Source organism: Pteropus medius, unplaced genomic scaffold (assembly GCF_902729225.1).
Source record: "Pteropus medius unplaced genomic scaffold, Ma_sr-lr_union100, whole genome shotgun sequence".
Taxonomy (NCBI): domain Eukaryota; kingdom Metazoa; phylum Chordata; class Mammalia; order Chiroptera; family Pteropodidae; genus Pteropus; species Pteropus medius.
The window spans coordinates 3,169,772-3,194,195 of NW_024355206.1; the positions used below are offsets into that span (position 1 = coordinate 3,169,772).

A 24,424-nucleotide genomic window follows, 5' to 3' on the forward strand; every position below is an offset into this window, starting at 1 on the left:
TCACAGACCCTGCCCCAGCTCCAAATGGAGACTGGCTCCACTCACGCAGAGACAGGAGAGCCAGTCTCAAGTTTCTTCCATCTCTCTCTACTGAATTGTGACTTAACCTCCATGAGCCTCAGTTTTGTTATCAGCGAAACTGAGATAAAGACTGTCCTGGTCTCTTGGGACTGCTAGGAACCACAGGTGATAATGCGCATAAACACTTAGCCCAGTGCCAGGCACAAAGACCAGGATCCTCACAACTCAACTGCCTGGAGGCCAGCTCTCCGCCAGGGACACTAGCTGGTGGGCTGACCCCTCCCTAAGCAGGGACCACCGGAGGGGGCCTGCACTCTGGTCCCCAGAATGTCAAGTGCCAGCCGCTGCTGCTGGGCACTGGCGACAGGAAGGGCTAGCCCGGAGGGGCTGGGCTGGAGGGTGGAGGGACCTGGTTGGTGGAGGGACCCTACCCCGTCCAGGGCTGGCCCCACCCCACCCTTTGATGTGTGGACACCAGTGGAGCACAGGGGGAGCCTTTCCGGGCCTACCCCATGGCATGGTGAGAGGGCGTGTGGGGCCTCGAGTCAGGAGACAGGACTGAGGACCACAACAGCAGCCAGTTCTCCTTACCTGTCAGGCCGAGCTGGGACGTACACGACTCCTTCGATGCACACACCAACTCTCATCAATCATCTTTGTTCGTGCAGATGAGGAAACTGACGAAGTCCAGGGGTTTTGGTCATTTGTCCAAGGAACAGTGGCTGAGCTATGATCTGAAACCAGGCCTCTGGACTCCAAGGCCCAGCCCAAGCAGCTCACTGAAAGTGTCTACTGAAGCCTCTCTCTCTCCCCGCCACCAGCCTCGGATGCTCAGCTGGGCCTCATGGGGCTGAGGCCAAAGTGAACTTCTTACCACCTAACTCCTTTTGTCAAGAAATTCTGAGCAAGTCCAATGTGGGCCGTGGAGCCCATGGGTCCCAGGCCTTCTCCTAAGAGCTGGCCCTAACCACCAGCTCCCCAAGGTAATCAGGATGGCACCAGCCCTTTTCTGTACACTACTCTTGAAAACAATCGGTTTATAAACTGATATCGCAGCCACCCACCATGCATCCCAGAGAGGCACTTGTGCCCTTGGCCAACAAGTGGTCACACCATGCCTGAGACCTAGGGTTTGCTGCCCTCAATGCAAGCCTCTTTCTCTTACTGTCCCAAGTGTCCCAGTTGTGTTGGCTGCGGAGCAGGAAGAGGGCCCAGCCAGCACCCTGTTCCCTTGCCTTGTGTTAGGGTAGGTACAAACCCTAGTTTCCGGAACTGTGGAAACTCCTGCTTTCTGGAAGAGCATTCCCTCGACTATCAGGACCTGATCTGGGCCTGGTACCAAGCCCAGGCTTGCCCCATTCTGCCATGGGAACCATGTGTCTGGTCACCTGCCCTCCACCTCCCTGTGGTTCCCCAGCACCCAGCTTCTCAAGCCCGCCATGGGAATTCAGATGAAATGAACACGTGGGCTGACATCACACACAGGAGTTCTGTAGGAAGGACCAGCAGGTGGACACTTCTCCCCTCCCATGCTCCCTGGGGTTCCCAGACCACCACAGTGCCCATACACCCCAGATTCCCTCCATCCCAGCCTCCCCAGTCGCTGTGCAGACCCACTCCTGCTCTGGGATAGTAATGAGTCTGAAAGCTCATCTAGAAATCCTTTATCTACATTTTCTTTTAGAAAAAAATATACAGATCTGGTGCCCTATTGAGTCCCCAGTTTCAGGGTTCTTATGAGAAGGTGAGGAAGAGCTCATCGCAGTCCCCACCAAGGCCATCCATAGTCCACTGAGGGCTTCTGCTCATCTGGCCCTGGAGCTGGGCTTCCCTGAGATCAGCCCCAGGACTCTTGGTGACAGGGACCATGCCAGGCCTGGGGTGGGGTGGGCACGAGGGGCAGGGGAGCTGGGGCGCTTGGACAATCTGGCCATGAGAGGGTGGACTGGATCCATGGGCAGAGTGGAAAGAATGTGGGCCAGATACTTCGTCCCTGAGGGGAGGGTGCTGGTGCCTCAGGCTCCGGGAATGGGGTTCCTGCCGTGGGCCACTGGGACAGACACACGCGGGCATCTCACGTGGGGGCCAGGTGACTGTATGGACCAGGGGACTATGTGCTGTTTTCTGTGAACCACGCGAGCACCACTTCCTTGTTTTCCTTCACCCACTTGATGTTGGCTTTGGTCTTCTCCAGGGCTTGCTCCATGGCCCGGGTGGCAGAGCCGAAGCCTACGTCCTTGTTGTTCTCCTGGAACTGCTCCAGCTGTGGGGAGGGGGTGGGGTGGGGGGGAGGAAGATCTTAGCCCCAGGCTGGGGGCTCTAACACAGCCTTGAGGAGAGAGCCACCCAGTTCTCTGCTCATCTTCCTGCCTGCCACTCCCCCACCACACACACACACACAATGGGGACCACAGCCTGTTCTCTAGAATAGGAAGGGCTAGTCCTTCCCTCTCCCTGGGGCAAAAGCCTTATCTAGTGCAGGAGTCAAAAATGACAGCCCCAGGGTTAAATCTGCCTCTTAGATGTATTTAGCCTTCACTGTGTGGTTCTTCATTGAGTTGACCCTCAGTTTTTAACTGAATTACAATCGCAATCCAATAAAGGGAAGACAGAGGGACCAAATAAACAGACACCACATGGGAACCGCCAAATTTAAAATGTGGCCTTGTGCGTACTACACATGGCCCAGCTGTCTCAGCAAATAAATGGTATTTTTTAAAAAAGAGATGTGCCAATGTAAAGATGTATTAGCACTAAAGGTTGTAGCTAGGGCAATTAGACAAGAAAGGAAGAGGTAAAACTATCTCTACTTGCAGATGACATGATTTGGATAGAGAAAATCCTAAGAAATCTACAAAAAAATAGAACTAATGAGTTCGGCAAGACTGCAAGGCACAAGAGCAATATATAAAAGTTAATTGTATTTCTACATACTAGCAATGAAAAATTAAGAAAAGTTTCATTTATAATACCATCAAAAAGAATAAAATACTTAAGGATAAATTTAACAAAAGAAATACAAGACTGGTATGAGAAAAACTATAACACACTGTTGAAAGAAATTAAGAAGACCTAAATAAAAGGAAAAAAATTTTGTGTTAATGGATTATAAGATTTAATATTATTAATATGGCAATACTCCCCAAACTGATCTACCTATTCAATGTAATCCCTTTCAAAGTTCCAATGGCCCTTTTTTGCAGGAAGTGGCAAGCTAATCCTAAAACTCTAAAGAAATGCGAGGGACCCAGAAGAGTCAAATATTCTTGAAAAAGAACAAAGTTAGAGGACTCACGTTCTTGATTTTAAAACTCACTGCAAAGCTATAGTAACCACGACAGTAGTATTTGCATACGGATAGACAGATAGTTCAATGAAATAGAATTGGGAATGCAGAAACAAACCTTTCTCTCATTTACAGTCGATTTTCAGCAAGGGTGCCAAAATAGTCGTCAATGAATGATGCTGGGACAACTGAATGGCCACATGCAAAGGAATGAAACTGGACCCCTACCTTACACCATATACAAAATTAAGTAAAAACTGATCCAAGTCCTAAATGTAAGAGCTAAAATGATAAGACTCTTAGTAGAAAGTATAGTTGTAAATCTTTGAGACTTTGGATGAAGCAATTATTTCTTAGATGTGACACCTAAAGCACAAGCAAAAAGAAAGTTGGACTTCATCAAAACAAAAAACTTTTGTGTATCAAAAGATAGTATCAAGAGAGTAAAAAAAAATCTAGAGATTGGAAGAATATATTTGCAAATCATGTATCAAAAAGGGCATAATATCCAGAATATATATATAAAAAAGTCTTACGATTCAACAATAAAAAGAAAAATATCCCAATTTAAAAATAGGTGAAGAATTTGAAAAGTCGGTGCTCCAAATATACAAGTGGCCAATAAATACGTGAAAAGGTGATCAACATCATTAGTCATCAGGGAAATGCGATATCACTTCACACTCAGTAGGAGGGCTAGAATTTTTTTAAAAAAGGAAAATAACAAGTGTCCACAAAGACAAAGAAATCGGAACCCAAATACATTGCTGGTGGGGATGTAAAGTGGTGCAGTTGCTTTGTTAAGCATTCTGGCAGTTTCTCAAAAAATTCAAGTTACCAAATGACTCAGTAATTCCACTCTTAGGTATATACTCAAGAGAAATGAAAACATATGTTCACTCAAAAATTTGTACATGAATGCTCACAGCAGTGTTATTCATAATAACCAAAAGGTGGAAACACCCGGAATGTTTATCCGCTGATCATTGGATAAACACTAAATGTGGCATAGCCAGACAATGGAATATGACCATAAATAAACCTTGAGAACACTATGCGAAATGAAAGAAGTCAGACACAAAAGTCTACATATTTTATGAGTCTATTATATGAAATATACAGAATAAGCAAATCTATAGTGACAGGAAGTAGATTAGTGGTTGCCTGGGGCTGGGGACAGGAAAATGGGAGAGACTGCTAAAGGGTGTGAATTTCTTTCGGGCATAACGAAAACATTCTAGAATTAGATGGTGGTGATGGTTGTACAACCTTGTAAATATACTAAAACCCACTTAAAATGGTGATTTTATGATACCTGAATTTTATCTTAATGTAAAAAAAAAGACAAATCAACCTTATGCAATGAGTTAACCTTGTTTGGCTTCTAATTCAAACATACATATCAAACATATATATGCAAAAAGAATTTAAAAAAGAATTTAGAGAATGTGAAAATGGCCTGGGTGTAAAATGACTGCTAATTTTCTTGGATTCGCTAATGACAATGAAATTATGTTTTAAAAACTCCTTTATTTTAGATAAAGTATTTAGAGGTGAAATTATATATCAGTGATTTGCTTGAAAACTGTCCACCTCAAAAAAGTATTGACAAAACGTTGACAATCGTTCATTCCGGGTAATGGGTATATGGAGATTCATGATATTATTATTCTCTTTTTGCCTGTACAAAAATTCTAAGATGATTTTTTTTTGGACTGAATTGTTACCATTTCCCCTGCAAATGAGGGAGGCCTGGCAACCCGGAGCCCACGCTCTCTATGACCACACTCAGTGGGAGCAGGAGCTGAACGGCAGTGGCCCCCTTAGATTGAGGATGGGCCCCAGGGTCTAGGGCTTCTTACCTGCTGCAGCTCGAACTCAGTGGAGAATCGTCGGGTCACTCCCTGGATGAGGTTGGAGAAGGAGAAGGAGCCACCACCGTAACTGCAGGAAGCAGGACAGAGAGAGAGATGAACTGTGAGGTGGGCGGAACTAATGCTCAGTGACTGGCAGGCAACTCTATATATCCTCACAACTACCCTGTGATTGGCCCCATCTTATAGATGACATGAAATGACACAACAAAAGGGACACCACTAGGGACCTGAACACAGGTTTTGCTACAGTGTCCTTGTCCTTCAGAGATCACTCCCACCAGCCAGACTTTCTTGCCCCAAGCAGGAAAAGGGATGGCCCATATCCCACCTGGTCTTTCAATCCCGGCCCCCGCCTGACCTCGAGCTGGGTTGATTTTTAACCACTCCCATGCAGTGCCCACCGCCCACTACCAACCCTGCAGTGTCCAGTGCACACAGACCACCCCTAGGGCACCACTGACATGCTCTTAGCAGACTCACTCCTGAAAGAGCTTCTTCCAGTTGCTCTGGATAAAGTCCCAGGCCAGAGACTGCCCGATAACGTTGTTGGCGATGCTGATGATAGTGGAGGTGGCGTCCTGCTTCCGGATTAAGTCAGGGTTCAGGGTGTAACTCAGGTACCTGAGAGGGCAGGAGGCCGCGTTAATGACCACTTCTAAGGGCTGCAGTCAGATGATTCGACAGAGAACCGAGGCTGGCAAAGGAACCCTCCATCTCTCTGCTTCCTTTCCACATCCCTTCACCAGGCCGAGGGCTGAAGACTCCTTGATTCTGCCTCCCTCTTGTACATAGAACACTGAGTCCCTTATGTAGGGTCACTGGCTATGCCAGGTGTCACACCTGACATGGACCTGGTGCTAGACAAATATCTGACAGTGAATGAAGGAAAGGAGAATGCTCGAGCCATGAGCCCTGTACCAGGCAGGGTGGCCACTCCTGTCTTTGATATTAAGGATGGCCCTTCTTTACAGAAGACGGTGCATGAGGCACACAGTGGGAGCCAGGAGCCCTCCTCAAGGGCTTGGGGGGTGCCCAGCTGGACATCCAGCAGGACTCAGGTCCAGCTGCGCCACAGCCCTTGACAGAGAGGGAAACTGAGTTAACGTCAAGTAAAGGCTGAGAAGCAACAGCAGTTAAAAGCACGGGATGTGGCCCAGACCCGTGTGCAGATCTTGGCTCTGGGAGTCGTCAAAGCTTCCGGACTTGGGCATGTTGCTCTGCTTCTCCGAGCCTTAGTGCTTTCACCCATAAATGGGAGCGCCACGCCGCGCGCGGGTCAGTGAGGACCCCGCGAATGGGAGTGCAGAGGTGCCTGGGAGGCTGCTTCTTTCTCCCGCACCTCCACACCAGTCCTGGGAGGGGAGGGGACCTCATCCAGCCCTGCCGGCTAGTCCCCCTCACCTGTTCAGAATCCAGACCTGATTGCTGCAGGCCAGGGCTGTTCGGAGCTTGTCGGCTTCATTTACCAGTGTGGCTTTTCGGAATTGCTCCCAGGCGAAGTTCCACTCGTCCTCACCACCCTGAGCGATGGCATTGCAGTAGACGGTGGACCGCAAGTTGGGATGGATCCTGGCGTGGGATGAGGGTGTCAGGGGTGGAGGAGCAGAGATGGTGGGACCAGGGTCTGATGAGGGCAGGGCTGTGGGCTTGAGGGCCAGATGAAGACTGGGGAGGAGCAGGGGACACACTCACGGGTTATTATCGGTGTTATTCATCCACTGAGAGAAAAGGCTCGAGACCAGCTCCTTGCACTCAGGAAGCCCACTAGAGCAGGCGGTGCTGATGGCGTTAATCTCGTTGTACCTGCCCCCGGGGTGACACTCAGTCAGCTTCCTGGCCCAGACTCTAGCAAAGAGTCCCTGGGCTGGCACACAACTCCATGCAGAGAGGCTGGGCTGGGTTGCTCAGGCTGCAGCCCACGCTGCCCGCTTTGCGCCTTAGGCAGCCTGGGGACCCAGAGGAGCTGGCACAGGGCCCAGCCTCAGTTTTAATGCTTACAATCTGAATGACCAAATCTGTGAAAGGACTTTGGAATTTGGTTTGGTCCTTTGTGCAAAGAGGCCAGATGGGCCCGCAGGCCACGCACACCCTCTGGCAGGGCCCCCTGCTACTAGGTGGGAGTCACAGCCTGCCTGGCGGCCCTAGTCAGGTCAGAAGTTGGGAAGTCCAGAGGGAAACACAGCTGGGGCATTGCTCTGGACTCCCAGGTCAGGATGGCAAGGCCCCCCCATGACCTCCAGACCCAGGAGGTCACACTCACTGGTCCATCAGGTTTTCTGGGCGCTGAGTCCACGTCTTGGTGACATTTTTGAAATATTGGAAGAGGGGTGTGACCTGCTTCCTCAGGTAGTTCTGGGAAAAAGAAATTTATAGCTTCAAAGGGGAGATTCAAGCCTGACCTGCCTGGAGCCCCATGGGGCTCTTGATGTGGGTGGGCAGGTACAGTAAGGACTTAACAGTCACAGGGACAAAAAGTCACAAGGCCAGACAGCGCTCATAGGGGCCAGTAGTGGTCTGGGTTTCAGATGACTGATCTGAAGTTATTTCTCCTCAAAGCCTCAGCAGTTCTAACACTCTAAGCGTCACCCTTTCTTAATATAGGGTCCCACCACCTCCCACTGCTTGACGGTAAATCTTCTGTGTTTATTGTGGGCAATTTAGAAAACACAGAAAAACATATGCAGAAAATCCAAACCACCCAGGAGCTTACCCGAACTATGATTTCCAAATTGGTGCGCTTCCCCCTTCTTGCTTCTTTTCTACCTATAGCAAGTCTACAATTCTTCATGCTCTACACTTCACCTGGCATCGTAACGTAAGCTCCGCCCCGTGTTATTAAAATCCTTTGTAGATTCTGGTTTAACATGGTAGATCGCCCGCCATGTGTGTCAGCCAGAATCCACATCCAAGCGTAAAAGGAACAAACCCCCAAGAATAGAGAATAGGAAAGGAAGGAACAGTGAGTGAGTGAGGCGCCCGCACAGCTTAGGAGCTGGAACGCAGGGAGGGAGAGGGGACAGGCTTGGCAAGTGGGAGAGTCTGCAACAGGGAGCCTGCCTGCCGAGGGGAGGAGGAGACGGAAGGGCGGCTTGCTGTGGCAGGCCCGGCATGAGAAGGATGGCTCCGTGGGGGACAAGAGTGAGGCAGGGGCTGTGAACACCACGACCCAGGCCACGTCTGCCGGAGTAATGAAGCTCCCAGCCCTCACTTCCCTCTCTGCAGCAGGCTGCATCCCTCCCACCTGCGCCCTGGGCGAGGCTTAATCAGAGGGGCTCAGAACTGGGGGTCACCAGACACAGTGAGAGGGTGGCTGGACTGCAGAGGGGACCCCAGAGATGACAGTTTGTGTACTGAATGCAGGTGCCCCAGTTGCCTTCCAGAGGGCACCAGCAGCCTCACTGCCCAAGACAGAGGATCACGCTCTGAAGACTGAATGGTCTCAAGGGAACACACTCACGGATACTGATTTTGGAGGGTCCCCACGAGGAGTCACTTGGCCACCCAGTCACCCCACAATGAAGCCCACAGGCGATAAACTCTACCTCCCCACAAAGCTTCCAATCACTTTTTACCGCCTCACTCTCAAATCCTAAGGTGCAGCTCAGCCTCCAACTTGAAAGAGGTGATCAAAACCAACAGAAGACTCAGAGGAAACAAGTCAGCGATAGAAAAAGAAAACATCGAAAAAGCCTGTGATGAAAATCCTCCAAGAGTCCAGAGACGACACTGCACGGATGCCGGAGCTAAGAATGGCCCTCGGAAGTTTAAAGACGTGAGAGAAGAAATGGACACGACCTGCAGAGGAGAGCTGGTGCGCTGCGCCGCGGACAGAGCACAACGTCGAGACTCTGGAAAACAGGAGAGAGAAAACGAGGGGGCCAGTGCGGGAGCAGTAAGTTGGATTAACAGGGGTCCCAGAAACAGAGGACCTTAAAAAAAAGGGGGGAGGGAGAAAGTTTAATGCGAAAATGTCCAGACTGAAAGAGCAGAAGGATGCGAAAGGCCCACCAGAAACATAAACATACTACTCTACAGCATGTTATTTAAATAATCACGACAAAGTAAATGCTAAATACTGAGTTGACCCAATATTGTGATCGATGGGATGAACCCAAGGGAGGTAGGTTAATGAGTAACAGTGAATTGAAATCATTAGTCATAGTATCTCATTTTCCATGATAGAAAATTAATAATGTGAAAAGTCTTTAATAACAAATGATCTCTTCAAGTGTGATTTAATGGCTATATAACATTCGATCAAATGGACAGCCTAGTTAATGAATCCCCTACTGTCGGACATTTCAGTGTTTTTATGTTGTTGGTCTTTTTACAAACCACGCCCCAATGAACATTCTTGTGGATCCAGCTTTTCCCTGTTCTCCCCAGTAGGAGCCCCAGCGCCCCATGCTTCAACGTTATTACCACCTGCATCTCCCTCCTCTTCTGCCCTGTGGGCAGGCTAGGCAGGTACAGGCCTGCTCATTTCACAGAGGGGTCACCAGGGCTGAGTAGGGTTACCCAAGGCCACACAGCTGAGAAAGGACATACCTCCTGCCACCCAGCACAGTGCTCTGTGCCTTCTGACAGTGCGAACTTACAAATCACCAAATGTGGCTGGAAATCTGTGTCTTTTCCTTGCTCTGCCCAACCTGCTCACCTTCTCGGGCCCTGCTCCCTTCAATTCTAATCCCTCCAGCTCTCACCACTCTGCCAGGCCTGCTCTCACAAAGGACCCAGTGCCGCATCCGCCTGGAGGGTTTCGCCACTCCGGGCAGTATTTCCACGAACTTCCTAATGGTGCAATTTCAGGTATGGGCCGAATCGGTCTCATGCCCTGCCAGCCACGTCCACTGTACCTGCATGGGGCCGTAGACCTCGGAGCGGTCAAACATGAGCTTGAACTTGCTCAGGCTGCTCAGGGCAGCCTGCCAAGGCATGTATTCTGTCTCTTTGATCAGGAAGAGAGTGTTGTTCAGCGCCAGGGTGACAGAGACAATGTGGGCACTGAGGGACAAACAGAGGGGCTCAAGTAAGCACCCCTGCCCATTCTGCCCCTCTGTAGGAACCCCATCCCCATCCTGGAGCCTGAGGTCCCAGAGCCCCAACTGAGCCAGCCCTAGAGTTCACCAGGGGTGGTGGGGGGTGATGCTGGGTGGTGCCACTAACAAGGCCAACCCAGGCCCTGCTCTCACCCATTGCTGGTCACAATTGCTTAGTTATTATCCCCATTTTATATATGAGAAAACTGAGGCTCAGAGAGGTGAGGGGACTTGCCCAAGGCCACAGAGCTCATAAGAGACAGAGCTTAGATGGAAAAGGACAAAAAGCCTGTGCTCTTTCCTCAGCCTACCTAGACTCTGATCTGCTTGGCCCTCTGGGCCCTTCTCCCTCCTACTCCTCAAGCTGTCTGTGCACATTTCGTTCATAAATGCCCATGTCTGTGGGTGACATCACTTACATCAGAGATTAGCACAGTAAGTACTCAACATGTTTATCCATGCTGTATGTCACCAATCCCGTCCATCCCAGACTTTAGCACCTAGCGCAGCAGCCTGGTACAGTTAGCCCTCAGGAAAAGCTTGGTGCCATGGAATAGAGCGTGGTTTGGGAACTGGACAGGCCTGAGTCTGGCTGTCTTGGACCATGTGGCCTCAGGTGAGGTACACAAACTCTGAGGCTCAGATTCCCCATCTGGGACATGGGGCTGTACCACTAACAATCTCCGGGGGGACAGGGTGAGGGAGAGGTGCGCAGAGTACGGCGAGCCCCTGCACTGTCCCTGGCACACAGTGAGGACAACTGATTCTCACTATGGAAATGGACTTGCTGAAGTCACCAGCCCTTCCCGGCAGAGCCAGTCTGGGCCTGAGGAGGAAGGGGACACTCACCTGGCCAGGTCGAAGGCATCGTGGATGACCTGAGCCCGATTGATGACAGGGATGGCCTAGAAGGGGCAACAGAGTGTGTGACCTCAGGGTGTGTCCTAGCGCTAGGCCTGGGACGGTGGACGGGGTGGTGGTGGCAGACACCCACCGACAGGTTTGTCTGCAGCTGAGTCTGAATCTTCCTCCAATTGTCTTCATCGTAGTTCACCTGGTAATAGCCCGTCACATTGAGGTTCAATAGGACCCACTCGTCGGCCGTGGTTTTGAACAGATCACTCTGGGCTGTGGGGAGAGACCAGAGCTGGGGCAGGGCTGCTCAGAGGACCACGGGCCTTGGTCCTCCTCTCTCCAGGCCTCACAAGAGCAGACTCCATGCAGCCTGGAACCAGGCTGCAAGCCTCTGGAGTGATGCCAAAGAGAGAGGAAGAAAAGGGGTGTAACACCAGGTGGCCAGGCAAGCCTCTGCCTCTGGCTGGCTAGTGACCTCAGACAGAGCACATGTTGTATCTGAACCTCAATGCCGGCCCTGCCTGTCGCAGGCTCTGTGTGGCTAGGCCAGCGCCAGCTGCCCAGCCATCTCTATCCACACACCCCCAGGCCACTCAGGCTCAACTCCCCAGGCTGCTGCCCCTCCTCTGGCCTCTCCTCCGCTTCCTCCTCTCTCTCAGCTTGTAACAGCCCTGTCGCACCACAGTCACCGGGTGGGAAGTCCAAGCAACCTTCCCACTCAGTCAGCCCCCCAGAGCTGCTGCCCCCTCCCTGGGGTCAGTGCTCCTCCGCCCTGCTCTCCCTTCCACCCTTTCTCCTGGCAGCCAGAAAGGAAACTTCCATACCTGCAGGTCAAATGCAGTAGTCTGCCCACTTCCCACCTGCCCCAGCTCTCCTGGCCCAAGGACATGGCCACTGTCTCCTGTAGCCTGCAGGGACCTCTATCAGTCCCCACGTTCTACGCCTCGTACTTGCTGTTCCCGCTGCCTGGAATACTCTTCTCTGCCACCATTAGCCTAATTGCTACTTTTCCTGGACCCAGCTCACCGCCTCCAGGAATCTCCCATATTCCTGGCCCCCTTGCCCCAGTTGCCCAGAGGCTATACACGCCTCTGTTAAAGCACTCAGCACAGCTCTGGAAAGTTTTAACTGCTTGTCTTCCTTCCCCTCGTCCGCAGCCTTGGCTTAGGTAGAGGCAACTCGCCTTGACCTTGGTTTCCTCAGTGCCTGGCAGAGTAGGACTGCTCATGCCATGTGCCAGGCACTGTTTTAAACACGTTGCATGGACTATCTCCTCTAATCCTCACACAAATCAGTGGGGTAGATGTTCTCAGCCTCATTGCATAGATGAGAAAATGGAACCCAGGAGGGCTGGTGACTTGCCCAGGGCTGGGTGGCAGAAGAGTAGGGACCAAAGAAGTCAGCTCCACTTGGTGAATAAAATGATGAAGGAAGCCTCGAGAGGGCTGTCGTGACCCCCAGGACATGGGCCAGGGGCTGAGAGTGTGGGGCAGGGGCTGCTGTCCACCAGGGCAAGGCTGGATTACTTTCTCTGGTGTCCTCCAGCCAGTAGCTGTCCTGCTCTACGCCATTTCTGATGGATGAGATGGGAACGATCCACAGGTAGCTGCAACAAGAGACCCAGAGGCCGGGTAGTGAGAGATGGCAGCTTTTGACCACTGCCAGCGAAGAGCAGCCCTGCGGGGTCCCACTTTCTGCCCTACTCTGACACCGAGCACCCCCATCTTCTTGGCCCAAGAGGGAGAGCCTGTCTACAGCAACCAGGGCTGGGACCATAGCAGGCCAGGCCCTATGATGGTCAGGGGACCCCAGAGAAACTGTCCCTCAGAACCCTCACTAGGATCTTTGCCACAGCAACCCTGTCTGCTTACTTGAAATCTGAGGGGCGGGTGACATTGGAATCGGGGTCAAGGAGGAAGTGCTGCTGGGAGATGGACCCTGTCTTGGTGTCCACGGTGATGAGTGGAAATCCCATCTGCAGGATCCAGCGGTCCATGATGGCACTCACAGTGTTGGGCAGACTGATGGACGTCTGATTGTCTACCGCCTTGGGAACAGTGACATGGTATGGCTGTCAGCAAACTGCCACCCCCTCACCCCATGCAGGGCAGCTCCTGCAGCCCCGGCCTCTCCTTGGTGGTGTCACTTGCCGGGAGGCAATGGAGGAGCACTGGGGAGCACTGGGCTGAGGCCCAGCCCAGTTCTGCCTTTCCTCAGCTGCCCAGTGCTGGGTGAGCAAGAACTTCCTGGCCTCTGGTTTGTTCCTTATCAACTAAGCGAAGCTACGTGGCCCCCCATTCTGCAGCCCAACCGGAGGTGGGCATGTATCAGGGAGAGGGGCCCAGGATGCCTATGGTTCAGCCTAACGATGCTGGGAGGATGAAAAGGGAGAGACAGGGGAGGGAAGACCAGTGTCTCAGGCGGGGAGAAGGCTGTGGGCACCCAGATGGGGGTCTGGGAACAGGTTCAGAGCGGTTGCTACTGTCTTCTTAGGTCTTTTTTCATCTTTTTTCAGGCATGCGCATTGCTTTTTTTTAAAAAAACAAAATCCCCAACATCTGTTAATAACTGAGAAAATAAACACAGGGCAAGAAAGTAGGCAGAAGAGCATGTCAAAGGGTGCAGGCTGAGAGGGGAGGGGAGCTCTGGGGGCTACAAAGAGAGGGTGCTCAGGGGAAGAGGGAGCAAGAGGAAGGGATCGAGCTGGAGGGGTGCCCAGCAGGAAGGAGGGCTCTGCTTTACTGGACAGAAGGAGTGGGAAAATGAGGCGGGGCAAGCAAGACAGTAACAGCGGAGGGGAGGGACGGAAGCAAGGAGACGCCATGTGTCAGTAGGCTGGGGTTGGAGGAGGAGGTGGACCAGGCTCGTGGAAACTGGAACTTGGGCTAGAGACTAGTCAGGAGGGTACACTGCAACCCAGCTGTGACTCTGTGACAAAGCCCTGGGTCTCCTCTCCCTGATCAGACTGGCCATGGAGCATGGGCATCTGGGGACTAGAGGAGCAGCGGCGGCAGTGGGGGAACACCTGGCAGGAAAGTCTGGGGCCTAGGCTTCCAGAGGGGTCGGCAGGGCTAAGTAGGGCCTCAGGGAAGGGGTGGGGGCAGTGTGAGAAAGAGGAAGAGATGGGAAACACAGGCGCAGGCAGACTCCAGCCCTAGCAGAGGCAGGGAGGGGAGGCAGGAGGGTGGGGGGTGGTCAGAGGGTTTCCCCTTCAGACCGGGGCTGCTCGGAGTCTCAGTGGACAGGACTGCAAGGTGGGACCACATGGGAGGGTTGGAGTTTGTGCTGAGGATGCTGGTGTGCAAAGTCGTGCCTAGGAGGAGCCGGGAGGGCACAGGGCAGCCACGAGAGCTGAGCAAGTTAAATGACTGGCTCCAAAGTTCCAGGCAGAGAAGGGCCTAGGCGTGGGAACTGTGGGGGCCTGTGTGCTCAGCACTAAGATGAAGGGACTCCTCAGCTCCCATCACAGAGCTTACTACGGCATGAGACAAGCCACCTGCTGGGGTCTTGACCCACGGTTACACCACCACCTTTAAGGAGCCATCATGGTGGCCATTTTACAGATGGCCAACCAAGGCTCTAAGTGGTCTGCTCGGGTTGGTAAGCGGTGAAGCTGGGCACATTCTCACAGACATGTGCTGCCCCCAGGGACTTCTAGCAACTTAAGACCCCAAGGGAATGGCTTTAGAGGGGGCTGGCTATAACTTACTTTCTGCAGGTGCTCCCACAAGTCCAGGTAGGTGGTGCTCTGGTAGGCAAAGGTGTGGAGATAGGACTGTGGAAAGACAGGACACAGTGAGGGCAGAGCTGGTGTCCCCCAGGCTCTACCACTCAACCTCTGTGCCACTATGGTAGGCCAGGGCTCAGGGACAAGGGGCAGGGGCTGGAGGAAGCTCCCCACCCCTCCCCGCCAGACCAATGGCTGGCCAAGTGCACTCACCGCCAGGCCCTTCTTGAACAGGTCCTCAGTCAGGAAGTTGGAGAGCATCCTGAGGACTGAGGCTCCCTGAGGGAGAGGAGGGCAGGGGCTCAGAAGACTGTGCTGAGCCAGCAGGATCTTGTGACACCATTGAGCTGGGACAAGTGATCCCGAAGCCCCAGCTGCGGTGGGGCCCCTTGGGGCTGAGTCCCCACCTCCCTCCTTATGGTCCCCACTGTCTCAGGAGCAACAGGGAAGCTGGGGTGGCACCTTGCTATAAGAGATGGAGTCGAACATCTCGCTGATCTGGGCCGGTGTGCTGACCTCCTGGGCAGGAGTGGACAGCGGGTGGGAGGAGGCCAGAGCGTCCACGGCCATCACACTGTACACATCATTCAGCACCATGAGGTCTTTCTGAAAATCCCCAGAGGCCATCAGCGGACTGGTCTGGGAGGGGTGACCCAGGCCTCTCCCTGTCCCAGCCCCCACCCCAGACTCCAGGGCCTCTGCACAGAATGCTCACCAGGTTCCAGGTGGGTTCTGCGTAGTCAGCACCCAGGTACTCTACGTAGGAGGCGAAGCCCTCGTTCAGCCACAGGTCATTCCACCAGGCTATAGTCACCAGGTTCCCAAACCACTGTGGGGAAGTGGGGGTCAGCCCGGCAAGCTACTCTAGCCTTGCGGTCACTATCAGCACTTAGAGCGACCCTTCATGAGTGTTCCCATGTGCCAGGCCCGGGCTCAGAACTTTTCTGACATCATGGTGACTGCCCCCTGCTGCTCTGCCAGTGGGAGACCTCCTCCCTTCTCAGCTGCCAAGGGCAGAGCCAGGTCCTGTGCCATCGCCTCCCAGAGCCCCCGATTCTTTCTCTGCACTGCCCATGATGCAAGCCTACCTGGTGGGCGAGCTCATGAGCGATCACGGTGACCACCCGTTCCTTGTTGCTGGTGGAGGAGGAAAGCGAGTCAAAGAGCAGAGAGTTCTCCCGGTAGGTCACCAGCCCCCAGTTCTCCATGGCTCCAGCGTTGAAGTCAGGCAAGCCAATCTGGTCTGGGGAGGCCAGGAGGTTGGCAGGATGGCCTCTGGGTGTGGGTCCCCCTGCGCAGCCCCCACCACGAGGCCTCTCACTCACCAGATTTGTCGAGTGGGTAGGGTGTGTCATAATGTTGGGCATAGAAGCTTAGGATGGGGCCTGTCACGTTCAGGGCATACAGGCCTTGATTCTCCCTGGTTGCACTAGGCCGCGCCCAGATCCGGATCTACAAAGAGGACAGAGGTAGGCTAGGGGCACCTCTCGGGTCCTGGTGCAGGTGGGCCAAGTCCCAGGGCCTGGAGGAAGTTACACTCGGAGGCCTGGTTCAGCAGAAGAGAGGGCTGGGGTCTCTGAGGGGCTTTAAGTCCTATGGAGGAGCCTTTGGGGAATAACAATCACAGCCACTGTCCATCTGGCACCCACAGGTTGGCAACTCCCCTCATGAGGAGGGACATATTTTTCAGATGCAGGGACTGAGGGTCCCAGAACTCACCTACGATGACTCAGAGCTGAGATTCAAACACTAGCCTAACGACTCAGTGGCTGGGACAGGGATGAGGACAAAAGGAACATCCCTCAGGCACGGCCAATCCTGGGGAAGGACAGGTGGGCCCAGCTTCATACCAGGACACTATTAGACGCCATCTCCTCCACACATGTGAACTCGCTAACGATGTAGGCCAGCAGGTACGTGGACATTACAGGCGTGGTGTGGAACTCAGTGACGTTCCAGGTGGGGTCTTCCGTAAGCGGGACACTGGCACCTGGGCATGGAGCATTCAGGCATGTGGGCATGCACCCTCTCCCCTGCCCTGCACCCCAGCCCTGGGGTGCTGGCTTCCCAAGGCTGCGTGGCCCCAGAACAGACCCGCTCACCTTTGGGCAGCATGTTGGACAGGGCCGTGAGGTTACTGGGGTGAATGAGGGTGATGTTAAACGTGGCCTTCATGGCCGGCTCGTCAAAGCATGGAAAGGATTTCCGGGCATCTGTAGCCTGCATCTGTGTCGTGGCCAACACCCTGCCAAACCAGGGTGTTAGACGGTGTGCCGGCAGAAATGCCTGCACCCACAGCAGGGGTAGGGAGCCAAGTGCAGGAAAAGCCTAGTCCCTTCCCTGCCCGCCTCCCCCACGCAGCCTCCTACCAGAGCCAACAGGCCAGCTGGCTCTGGGAGATAGGAGCTCCTAGACTCAGGGTCAAAATCCTGGCAGGCTCCATCCCTGTATTAGCTGGGAGACCTCAGGCACATTTCTCTCCTCTGAGGCTCAGTTTTCCTATCTATCCAAGGGGGCACCTCTACCATTATCCCTGACTCTCTAATGTGGGGTGGGGAGGTCCTCAGGGAAAGGGTTTGTAGCCTTGGCAGCTGGTCCACCAGAGCTGTGGATGGAACACTGGGCCAGCTGAGGGCTCCAGATGGTTCAAAGGCATCAAACCCAAGCCCTTCCTCGGCCCCAGGCTCCAGCCCTGCCTCAGCACCGAGATCTGCCCCCGCTGGGCAGACTCAGCTCCAACTTACTTTTTGACATTGCCGTCCGTGTACTCGCTGCGGTAGAAGCCTGCCAGGTCATCAGCCAGCTCCCCCTCAAACTCACTGTCCATCTCGTACAGGCTGCCTGCCTGCAGCGAGTCCTTGAGGTGCACCACCAGGTACTCGGTGAGTTCTACCAGCTCAGTCCTGTCGATGGCGGGGGCCTGGGAGCTCCCCACACCCCGCAGGACCACCATGTGCCCTTCCGTGGTGGTGTAGTTGAGCTTCTTGCTATGGATGATGATGACGTTGGTAGGCTCCTTGCAGATGAAGCGGACAGTGCTTGAGCCCTTGAAGATGTACAATCCATTCTCGTTGGGGGTGAGGTAAGGCCTCAGAGTCACCTGGTAGGACTCAGGCGCCAGTGTCTGCGGGAGGCGGTATTGGTTCCACGGCTCGCTCTGGTCCAAGGTAGTGGCCACGGTGGTGGCAGGGCTGGGGGCGGGCTGGTGGCGGGCTGGTGGCGGGGCTGGTGGGGGCCTGGGAAGAGTTCTCGACATTCTTGTTCTTCTCCTGAGCATACACAATCGACAGCGCGATGATGGTGCACATGGCTGCCACGCCTAGGAGGATGGCCAGGATGCCCAGGGACTTGGAAATGTAGAAGCCCTTGGCCATGGTGAGGGTGAGGAGGGAGCTCAGGGAGGCTCACGGCAGGCAGAGAAAAGAATGGCTTTGGGTCAGGCTTATATCCCAGAGAGGAGGAGTCCCAATGGCCTCAAACTGGGCAAAAATTAACCAGGGCTCAGAAAGGCAAAGGTCACTGGACTGGGCAAGGGCGTGCTCTGCCCAGGCTCCGGAGAAGAGATCCAGGAGCAGTCCACCTGCTGGGAGCAAAGTGTCTGGTTAGAGGCTGTAAGCTGCCCTGGAGCCCGACAGACCGACCGACCGAAGGCTGAAGGTTACAGGGTAGGCTGCGGGCCCAGAAGAGTATGGGAGTGACCAGGTGCCACTGATCTGTGTTCACGATGTGACAGTGGGGACGGAAGCAGTAAGATTGAGGTTAGATCAGGGAAGGACTTCCCAGGACCAAGAGGTGGGAGACAAGGGGATAGTTGGTTTCTGGGTCAAGAACACACTGGGTCTCCCCTGCGGTCAGCTGCTGGAAGGATACCTGGCTCGAGCTTCGTGGTGACACGCTCCCAGCCTCCCCTGCGTTCCTCCTGAGCAGGGTGGATCCCAGGTGCCCCGTCTTTCCCTTCTTGCCAAAACCTTTCTCCTCAATTATCAACTCACCAAGAAGAATAAACTGTTATATTGCTTTTTTAATAGAGAAGACTGGTGGAAACTAACCTCATCCCAGCAGTGACCTTGGGCAGGTAGCTTTATCTGAGAACTCTTTTCTCATAAATAATAATAGTATTTACCTCTGAGGTTTGATGGACAGCTTTAATGGGAAAACATATTAAATACCACAGAGTAGAACCTAAAAATCATGCCCTCTTTTCTTACTTGGAGTTCACCCACTGACTCTTCCTATCCTTGGTAGAAATGAAGATATTGCTTCTCATACTCAATAAAATATGTCCTTAGAGAAAAATGATGTTTCATCTGCCAGTCCAGTTTCTCAGACCTTGATACCACTCACTGACTCACCCCCACATCCAACTCCCCATTCCTCGCTCTCACCATGTCCTTGGTCAAAGCCACGCTCATTGTTTCTGTGGACACTGCTGTACCCTCATGGACGCCCCACTTCCACTCAGGCCCCCTCAAACCTGTTCACTACACAAATTGGATCATTATTTTCTACTACTACTTTAAATCTTCCTTTTGGTCTTGGAATCCAGACTAAATTTTCTAAAGGAACCTGCAAGTTCAGGTGCTATCTGCCTGCCCACTGTCCAGCCTCATTCTCACCATACACCCCCGTTTCGGTTCTCCAGCCATTCTGGCCTTTATCCAGTCCCTTCACCACAGGACCTTTGCACATACTATTCCCGCTGCCTGGGTCATCTTCTTTCCCTTCTTGCCCTGGTTAATTCCTGTTCATCCTTCAAGTCTTGCACCACGAACCTCTTCTTCAAAGCCCTATCACTCAGCACATTTCCATTTGATCTGTGTGGTTGATGACTTGAGTCCTACCTGTCTCATCAATGGACCGGAGGCCCTGTGAGGGCAGGGCCTTGGGCTGCTTCTGGCACATGCCTGGCGTATAGCAGGTGCTCAATACATACTTGCTGAGTGAATGAACACATGTCTGAATGGGCATCTCCACTTCTGTCCCTGCCCTACTGTTGCCCTGGGAGAACTACCTGTCCACTTCTCTGAGCCCTTTTCCATTTGTGGCACACACACGTAGGGGGTGCCAAATGTGTCTCAGGACTCATGTCCGTCTGCCCCATCAGCTTATCAGCACCTTGTGGATCTCATTCATCTGCCACTGCCTGTCCCTGAGACTGCATGAAGGCTTGGTGAGTAAATATGTACATGAACTGGATGGCTGTATACGTGACTTCATTTAGGCACGAGTGCAAGAGTGAATGACTGCCACCTGTCATCTTGCCAGCAGAGACCAGAATCTGAGTGCTGGGTCTTCAGGAGAATCCTGGGTGCCCATCTTTCAGATGGAGGGTGCTCTGAGTCCCCAGCATTTACCCCTTTCTCTCTGGAGACCTGCCCCCAGGGCCCTGGTCTGGGCAGTGTAGACATCCCACTGCAGTGACCGGCAGCCACTCGTGTCAGGCCTGGGCTGACGCCTAAGGGACACTAGTAGGAAGTCAAGTGCCCAGGGCGGGGCTGCAACTTGGGCATGGTGACAGAGGGAATGGTGACACTCAACAGTGACATAGCATGTGCTCCCAGTTTCATCAGGGCTAGAATTTTCCAAGGGAGGCCATCTTTATAGTACCCCCAAAGGCTGGCACCCAGGACACATGCATTCTCCTGAATCACGGTTTGTTTCACCGTGTCCCTGACTAGGCCTGCAGCCCCCTCCTACCCTTGCAGCAGAAAGACCCACAAATCCGCTTGGCCTAATCCCTTCTCCAAACAAAGAAAGAGGCCCCGCCTGGCCCACAGTGTCTCTTCCTGTTTGCTTTGGACACAGACCACGGCCCAGCTGCCTGGAATATTTACTCTTTTGGAAAGGGCCTCTGGTCTTCAAAGTTGGCACAGCAGGCAGTCCACTGCCCTGTAATGAGAGGTCCCTGCTCTGGGCACAAGGCCAGCCCAGGCCAGGGGCACAGAGAGGCGCATATGCCACAGCACCCACACCTGTAATACTGAAAAGGGCCGCCTCCTTCAGCCCTCTGCTGTGGCACAGGCCTGACCATCTCCACACGCCAGCAGGTAGTGGTGGCAGTGCTGCCCTTCCCTGGCACCCAACCCCGTCACTCAGCCCCGTCACACATCTTGGCAGAGGACTCTTCCTCTCCTGCTCAAGCCTGGTCTCTAGCTCCTCACTGGCCATGGAATGAAACCTCAATTCTGCCTTGAGCCTCAAGACCTTCTGTGAACTCGACCCTCTGGCCTCTATTTCCAATACCCACTGTGTCTTCAGCTGCTGGCATTTTTTTCATATCTCTCATCCTGTTTGGGCTGCCAAGAGTATCTTTCCTTTCCCTCCTGTCAAACTCCTACTCATCCTCCAAAACTCAGCTCAGAAGTCACTGCTTTCTCATGTATGGCAGCCCCTCTGTACTTCCCTGGCTTCTGGTTTATATCTCTATCACAGCGCTTAGGAAAAGGCCATCTACATGTTCAAAACCTCCTAAACCTAGGTACCATAGAGGGAAGGCTCTGTGACTTTGTATACCCCTCCATGCCTAGCACAAGTTAGAAGCCCAATAAATGTTGGCAAAGTGAACGATAGTGTCTACAATCCTTTCCATGGCTTATAGGTCTGGCGTGATCCAGCCCCTGCTGATTCTCTGGTCTCATCTAAAGCCCTCTACCCATGTCACCCTCTCTCCTCTGCCCTACTGGCCTCTTTTGGTTCCTCAAGCCCACAAGGCTCTTCCCCCGACCAGTGGCCCCACACGAGCTGCTCTTTGGGCCTGGAAAGCTTCTGTGTTTCCTCAACTCATGCTAGAGGCTCGCTTCAGTGATGCTGGCCCAGGACAGCCCCTCCAGCACCCCTGAGACTCTGAGCACCATGAGGATAGTATCCGACTCCCCAAGCAAGCACCAGGGACACAGCCGGCGGGTGACACATGCTCGTGGAACCGATGTATCAACAAGAAAATGAGAGACTGGTGGTGCAAGATGAATCAGCGTGAACTCAGCCTCTTGATCCTCGGGACACGTTTCCCCTCCCCCGCTACTCTCTTCAGGGTCCTAGATTGTGCACACCAACTTTGCGAGTTTGGCTGTATCTGTGATCCTCCTGCATATGGTTTACTTAATATTTTTCTTTAAATCAATTCACTACTTACTCTCCTTCTGAGTAATAATGATCATGGCATCATGGTCGGATGCATTACATATATTTTTTCCAATTTTTTCAATTCCTGACTAATGATTTAAAAACTGCTCATCTAAAATCATCTTGTATAGCCGCACTCACTTTGGGAATCACTGCTCCATTATGCGTGATTTTGGGGGTGGCATCACCTGCAGGTTGTCTCTGGAGTGGGACTTTTCTGCAGGTGAAAAAAATGTTTGGGTTCCCTTTCCTGTTTGCCTCTTGACACAGGAAGAAACCAAGTACCTCCAGCCTCATGTCAACCAAAGCAGCCTTCCCATGGGTTTATACAATTCTGCCCTATCTATGTCTTGGTTCAGAGAACAAAAGTTCCTCTAAATTAGGAAGAAAAAAATATCAAGGTTGACAATGATCAAGCAAGAGAACATTAAAGGCGGAGCCACATATGCAGACGACATCAACTGAAATAAGGCAGCTTTGTCTCAGATGTGACGTTGCCCAATGTTCAAACATGAAAATATCAGTCCCCAGGGAGGGACTGTGGTGGGGAGAGCTGAGGACCAGCAGTCAGGCCAACTACTGTGCGATCCAGGCCCCTCACCGATTGCTGGGTGCACTGATTGCTGTTCACACTCACTCAGCACCGCTTCTACATCCTGTCAGATGCAGGGCTGGCTGGGTTGGGAGGTAGGGGATAACCTGAAGCCCACATGTCTGCTCTGAAGGTGCAGTGAGTGGGGGGTGAGGACAAGGCTGGGGCTGGGGCCCCAGTGTAGGGTATACTCTGACCCCTCAGGTCCCTGGCCTTCTCCAGGCTTCTGAGGTCTCCGCCCACAGCTGCATGAGGCTGGGCCTGAGCCAGACCCCAGGGTGCTTCCTCTGGGAGCCTTGGACACTGTGCATCCTGTGAGAACCTTAGAAAGCTCCCTGACAGGAAGTCAGCACCTGTCGTGGCCCCTTGAGCCCAATGCAGGGCACTCAGGGGGTAAGGAACAGAGGGGCCCTTATGGGGTTGGGGAGGTACACCAGCAGTGTAGGAGTCATTCTAGGCTGCAGATCCTGCAGATCCTGATTATCCCCCAAGATAATCACCACCATTTGGCAGCTGAGGAAACCAAGGCACAGAGAGGTTAAGTGGCTTGCCCAAGGTCACACAGCTAGTTGGTGGTCAGTGGCAGGCTCTACAGGCTTAACTACACATGCTCCTAAAGCATGTTCCCATATAGCCCCCTCCCTGCATCATCTACTGTGCAGTGCCCAGGAGGGTTAGAGACCACTGGAGGAGACCCGCTCACTTTAGTATAACAACATATGATACCAAGTTACAAAAGGCAGATCTGGGTGGGGTGAAAGGTTGGACCATCTTTTAGGGAAACTGGGTCCCTTCTTCTGACTAGGCACAGTAAAGGGCAGTAGTAGCTGATGCAAGGAATGGCTGAGAGACTGGAAACCTGGTGGAAGCCAGCTAAGAACGCCCTATCCCCAACCAGGACTGGGAGCGGCGGGTGGTTCTGGGAAGTGGGACTTCTTTTGAGCAGGGGAACACTGAGGCTGCTACCAGACACAGGCCTGTGGAGGACCCTGGCTCTGCTTCCAAGGGTGCAGTGGGAGCTACTGTAGGGTCTCTGATGACAGACCCAGGCTGGGGGTGATGCGTGTTGGCCAGTGTGGATGAAGGCATCAAGGGGCCTTGGTGTGAGCAGCGGGCCCACTATCCATGCCATCCATCCCGGACTCTCGAGCAGCCCCCAGCAAGGAGTCCTGGATCTTCCATCAGAGCCACAGCCTAGGAACTAGGCCCAATTCTAACGCCACAGTCCCTTCCCCCGCAGAAACCCCTGACTATCTCCTCAAAGTGCTTACCATAGAATTCTTGAAGCAAAGGGGCTGGAGACTTGGGCTGTGGGAGTGGCAAAAAGCTGGGCCCCACGGCTGGCCTGGAGGCTCTGGCAAAGCACAGAGCAGGGGGCCGCACTGCCTTAGGCAGTTAAGCCTGCTTCCCCATCCCTGAAATGGGAGCAGCTCTCAGGCAGCCTTCTTCCACCCACAGTCCAGCCTGAGACTCCAGGACTCCACAGGGGACTTAGTGGACTACGGCTGGACATGGGCCCAGATGCCAGCCCACTGCAAGACAGGTAGGAGTCACCTGCCTTCCCCAAGCCCCCTGCCTCCAAGGGTAGGGGCCAGTCTTTGGGCGCATTGGAGGCCCATCCCCACTTTCTCTTTGCCATGCCCACATTCTTCCCCCCCCTCACCTCACAGGTCTACTGCCCAGCCTCAAGAACAGATGACCTGAGGGCCCATCAGATCGAAGACCCCAGTTTTACAGGTGCATATGCCAAGGCCTGGGAGCTCCAGGTCATTTAGACACTAAGCTACAATCAGACCTCTGGTCTGAGCCCAGGGCTCTGACCACCATCTAACAGGGCCTGGCTGCTGTGGTCCCCAGGCAGGGATGTCAGGAGGGAATTCAAATCATGAAACCCTAAGGCAGGGC

General features: G+C 53.3%; 1 protein-coding gene and 1 long non-coding RNA gene across 2 annotated transcripts; one reads left to right on the plus strand and one right to left on the minus strand.

Annotated features, from left to right (window-relative positions):
• Positions 1 to 1,669: 1,669 nt before the first annotated feature.
• ANPEP (alanyl aminopeptidase, membrane) lies at positions 1,670 to 18,205 on the minus strand. Its single transcript, XM_039858424.1, is given in 21 exon segments — positions 1,670 to 2,284; positions 5,170 to 5,251; positions 5,665 to 5,805; positions 6,586 to 6,753; positions 6,877 to 6,987; positions 7,445 to 7,536; positions 10,041 to 10,188; positions 11,073 to 11,128; positions 11,218 to 11,351; positions 12,605 to 12,684; positions 12,950 to 13,125; positions 14,788 to 14,853; positions 15,019 to 15,084; positions 15,268 to 15,411; positions 15,521 to 15,634; positions 15,894 to 16,048; positions 16,131 to 16,257; positions 16,656 to 16,795; positions 16,908 to 17,050; positions 17,550 to 18,007; positions 18,009 to 18,205. Coding segments are annotated over 21 exon segments (2,925 nt in total). The 5' UTR covers positions 18,180 to 18,205; the 3' UTR covers positions 1,670 to 2,131.
• On the plus strand, positions 18,110 to 24,229 carry LOC120599377 (uncharacterized). Its single transcript, XR_005651888.1, has 3 exons — positions 18,110 to 18,470; positions 23,978 to 24,062; positions 24,190 to 24,229. It is a non-coding gene; the product is annotated as an uncharacterized LOC120599377 (long non-coding RNA).
• The last annotated feature ends 195 nt before the right edge of the window (positions 24,230 to 24,424 follow it).